Raw genomic sequence first — 5,024 nt, 5'->3', positions numbered from 1 at the left:
TCCAGCTCCGGCCACTGCTGGTGCACCGTCTGTCCTCTTGTGAACTGACCATCTCTACGTCCAGCTCTGGCCACTGCTGGTGCACTGCCTGTCCTCCTGTGAGCTGATTATCAAACTTTCACTGAAGTCACCTATTCAGCTCAAAAGGAAAGTCGAGCATATTCACACAAACTACAAAGAGTAACGTTTAAAACACTGTGTATCATCCAAACATTAAAAAAAAATCCTTTAACACAGTTCTGATTTGCCTGTTTTTGTTCATGTGGGAATGTTGACTGCTGTTTGCCAAAGAGGAACACTAAAATGGCGCTCATTATAATTAAAACCTAATTGCTAAAGAAGCCCAGAGCTATGGAATTTATGATCCTGCTACATGTTTATAAACAGGGACTCAGGAAAGAGCCGGTTAATTTATCAAGAGGTTCTTTGGTTCCCTGTATACTATAACGACCAGGGCATGGGGAGTTTTGGTGCACAGGTCTCTCGTGATGGCACCTCATGGTTTTGAGAGTTTCCCAATCCTGTATGGGGCACAGAGTTGACCTCCACACCTGCATTTTGCCACAGTAGGCCTTAAGCATAGGAAAAGCAGCAGGGCCCCGTAAGACTCCCTCCATCCCCCCACCTCCGGTTCAGCACCCTACTAGAGCTAGACAACAGCACAATCACCCTTCCAGTGTTCACAAGCAAAGAAAACAGTTAAGTCCAGGAAACAGCTTAACCAGGACAGGCTACTTCCTGGCTAATAACGTGTGTGTGTGGGGGGGGTGCTATTTGAGAACTGTGTACAGTTCTGTCCTATTGTTACTAAGTTGTTACCACCACTCCAGTCCTGACACCTGCGCCCAGCACCACTTAGCCTTCAGGCACTTAGGCTTCTTATTTAAAAATACAGCATTAAACATGTTTAAATCACTTCAAATATCTTAAAAAGCAGAAGCCTTGCCACAGGCCTGCTTGGGCATGCAGACTCAAGAGAGAAGCTTATAGAATGGCCTGCGGGTCAGCACATCCTAGGTCTGGCAGTCTGTGTGGCGGGAAGGGGCTACTGAGAGGTTCTGTGTTTGGAAAATACTTGGCCTTTGCTTTCCCCAGGCTAGGATATGGGACTGTTAGCTAATATGCCTTGAAAACAACATCCATAAAGTACTAAAACCTCACAAATAAATATGACCCCTCAAAACCATATACAAATGAGAAGCATTTAATCAACAACCCTTTTTCACCAATAACTGTTTAAATTAAGTCCAGAAAACTCTTCAAAGCGACCAAAGAAGCCCCCTTGTTAAGACAAACTCTATATATAGACATCAAGACAATTATACGATGCATGCCACCAAACATATATAATTATCCTAGTTTCTACATTCCCATTATCTTCATAAAAACAGGATAAAAATCAGTCTAAATGATTTTCTCAGAACTCCTCAAGGGTTACATCAAGCCAGCCACCCCTTAAAAAGTGTGCGCCTGTGTGTGCGTGCGCGTGTGCGCATGTGTGTGTGTGCCTACAGTAGAGATCAAAAGCAAATGTTCTGGTCAGTTCTTTTCTACTCAGGGGTTTTACCCAGAATGTGTGCAGTTTTTTGGGAAAACACAAGTGACAGCTGTTTGAAAGCATGGAAATTAATTGGCAGAAGGAATTTCCTTGACTAACGGGGAAAAACTCAAAGCCACATGTTTGATGAGCTCGTTTCCCATCCTAGTCAAGCACAGTCCCTGTTAGTGATTAGGGCTCGCAAACAGAAGCATGAGCGCGGTCCACCCGCCATCTTTCCCCGTGGGACAGAGCCACCCTCCTATCACTGTGTGGACGGACAGTGGGACTGATGGAGTGGCTGTAATTAACGCAGGGTAGGGCCAGCTGGTAAGTCTCCAGTTTCTGTCGGAATGAAATGGGGGCACGGTAAGAATACTTCACTTACTGTATTAAAAATAGGAACACATCACTATGCCCCTCCCCCATGCAAGCCATCTGCTTTTAGCTGTTTTCCCAGCAGTGCGAATGGATTTATGTTCTGACACAGGGCTCTAAAGTTGTTGCCTTGTGACCAGTGGTGAGAATGGACGAGGCAGCTGGTCAGGATTAGGCGAGCAGCTGTGGCCCTGGGACCAGGTTTTGTTACTGTGTGCGGAGCCTGACGCCATGACCTTGGACTCATTAGCAGCAAGCTCTCACCACCCACGCTAACAGCCACTGAGTAACCGCAACCCCACATATATCACTCTGGAGTGCGGTCTATGCCCAGTCTCAGCCATGATGTCTACAGTTCATTGCAATAAAGGTGGGGAGGAGGGCCTACTTGAAAACCATCTCCTGAAGGTAGCAGTAAGAGATCCAGGGGTGAACAAGGAACCCGTTCCTTCCACCCTGAGCAAACGAAACTGCTGACAGAGTTTAAGAAAAACATTCCCCCAGCAGTCCCCAGACTTCTGAAGCGTGTGTTCCATGTGCCATGCCGAGACGCATACCTGGCCATCCCCAGACTTGGAAAGTTGGCAGGGACAATGAGTATGTCCAGCCGGGAGAAAGGGTGTGTTCCCAAGACAGCGTGCGCAGCTGACAGGCAAGGAGGGACCAGCCACAGCAGGGCCTCTTGGCAGGCACCCTCAAGGCACAGTGGGGCAAACACTCGGTGAGGAATGATCTCCTGGGTGGCAGCAGAAGCATCCTGGAATCGGCAGGGGTATTCTACATGACTGCAGGTGTCAGCATACCTGGGGCAACACATAAGAAGAGAGGAGGCCAGCGTTGAGAAGACGGCTCAAACAACCTTCTTATTAGCAGAGGTGGATCAGTACTGCCTTGTCTGCTTTTGGATAGCAGTGAAAAAAAAAAAAAACAGATCAAAATATTTGTTGATGAGATTGGTTACTTCAATTCATGCTACATGGAAGCAAAAAGACCTTGTTGTAGAATCAATGGGGGTGTAGTGCATTGGGAAGGGGGCAAGATTTAGAACAAGAAAACAAGCTCCCACCCACCCAGATAAAAGCAAATTCTAACTACCCTCAGCAATGTGCTTTCAGATGCTACCATAGAACAACTGCCCAAATAACTGACAGTTCTTAGAAAGGGAGCAAGGCAATCGCCACGCCATTTATTCAATTTTCATTGTTTGAGATCTCATGCGGCCCAGGGAACTTTGAACTCATATGGCCAAGGCTGCCTTGAACTCCTGATTCTTCTGCATTTACCTCTCGGATGCTCGGACTACAGGTATGAGCCCCTATGTAGCTGGTTCTAAGCAAATTAAAGATTCTATTCTAAAATCTCCCACAATAAGTGACTTGAGATGCGGTAGGACAAAGACAGTTATAGGTATAGCTTTCAAAAACACATAAGCCATCCTATCAAAAAATAATGTAGGCATCCTTTACCAAACTTATCAGAAGCTATTGCTGAGTTAAAAAAGAGGCACTTCCTAAGGGTGTTTACTCTACTACACCTTTTGGCTATTGAGACAGGGTCCCATGCACCATAGGCTCACCTCAGAGCTCCTGACCATCCTGCTTCTAATACTTGTGTGCTGTGATTACAGGCATATGGCTGACTTATACGGTGCTGGGAATTGAACCCAGAGCTTCCTGTATGCTAGGCAAGTACTCTACCAACTGAGCTATATCTCCAATTCCTTTCCAATGCACTTTCAGGATAAATTTAATAAAATCAGCCTTCTAAGGAAACAGACCAGAGCCCACTCAGCACCATCTGACTAGTTACTCCCTGAAAGACAAAGGCGGAGCCAAAAGAAAATTCCTAGGGCCTGACTCACAGGCTTCAAGAGGACTTATATATCCAAAGAAACCAACATCAAAGAGAATTCTATTTTTTTTTTATCTGTTAACATGTCTTCGATTTAGACACAATGGAAAACCCCTGCAACTTTAAACTGCAGATTATAATTCTTGCTGTGGGTGCTCCTGTGATTCATCACGACTACTGGAGACTCGTTAAGTGCTTGCCTGCCTCAATTTGGGCAGGTAGCAACAGTAATTCCTCTTTAGATTTATGAAGGATCTTCCACCCACCCAAGGCCTGTGATCAAGAGGTGCACACGGCTATGTAAACAAGCCTCACCTTCTACCATCTGCTGATAGGTGCTTCAAGAACCCCGTCTAGCCCCAGTGAGACATGGTTGAGAGTAGGCTAGAAAAATGGGTACCCATAAAAACTGCCAGGATAAAGTGACAGCAAACATACAGTTACTGACACTGAACTGGAGTCAAAGTCCTGTACTGACAACAGCACCTTACGGGGAAGGAGAGCAAAAGTATCTGCTGGTAAACATTTAACACCTACCTAGGGACGACGACAAGCAGAAGTCGCTTACCTAGTTAGCCTCTATGGGGTTTCTAAAATGTATTTATACAGGAAAACAAGGTCCTGTGGTATTTTAAGCTACATACACTCTACTGAAGAGCTCTTACAAACTGACAATGGTGGCATATGCCCATTGTATGTAACCAACACTTGGAAAGTAGAGACAGAAGTTCAAGGTAAGTGTGGGCTACATGAGACCTTGCCTCACCCCTCCTCCCCAAAGGCTTTCAGAAGCCAAGTGTGGCAACAGCGCATACTGGCAAGGCTGGGGCAAGAGTACTATGGGCTTGACACCAGCCTGGTTATGAGCTGGAAGCCAGCCTGGGCTACACTTCAAGACTCCGTCTCAAAAGAACTGAAGAGTGGCCTTCAAAGCATCTTCCCTAAAGCTGGAACCCTCTGGGCAGAGCAAGGGAGTAAGTTTAAGGACAGAACCATAGTGCTGCAGCTCAAGGGCACTCTACTGAGAGTCTGCCTGTTCCCGCGGAGCGAGACTATGTCTTACACCCAAGACGACCAGAGGTTAAGGAACACAGTGAAGATGGCGAAGGTACACCTAACGAGCCTGTCTGTCCAAGGGCAAAGATAAACGTGACACATGCCAAACTGATCAAGATGATGAGTACATGACTTAATACCACGCTCCATAAAATCCAGGACTTGAAGGCGATCAAGTCAGTAAGGCTCCTGGCAGTGACGG

At 46.2% G+C, this 5,024-nt stretch overlaps 1 protein-coding gene across 1 annotated transcript in view; it reads right to left on the bottom strand.

Annotated features, from left to right (window-relative positions):
* C16H9orf3 (chromosome 16 C9orf3 homolog) overlaps nucleotides 1-5,024 on the bottom strand; it is a 233,523-nt gene that overhangs the window by 193,011 nt on the left and 35,488 nt on the right. The window contains exon 4 of the mRNA XM_005355323.3: nucleotides 2,473-2,718. Coding sequence (XP_005355380.1) covers nucleotides 2,473-2,718 — 246 coding nt within the window. The remainder of the gene's footprint in view (nucleotides 1-2,472; nucleotides 2,719-5,024) is intronic.

Source organism: Microtus ochrogaster, chromosome 16, assembly GCF_000317375.1.
Source record: "Microtus ochrogaster isolate Prairie Vole_2 chromosome 16, MicOch1.0, whole genome shotgun sequence".
Lineage (NCBI taxonomy): Eukaryota > Metazoa > Chordata > Mammalia > Rodentia > Cricetidae > Microtus > Microtus ochrogaster.
Note: the sequence above shows the minus strand (reverse complement) of the source record. Positions and strands in the feature narration are given on the sequence as shown.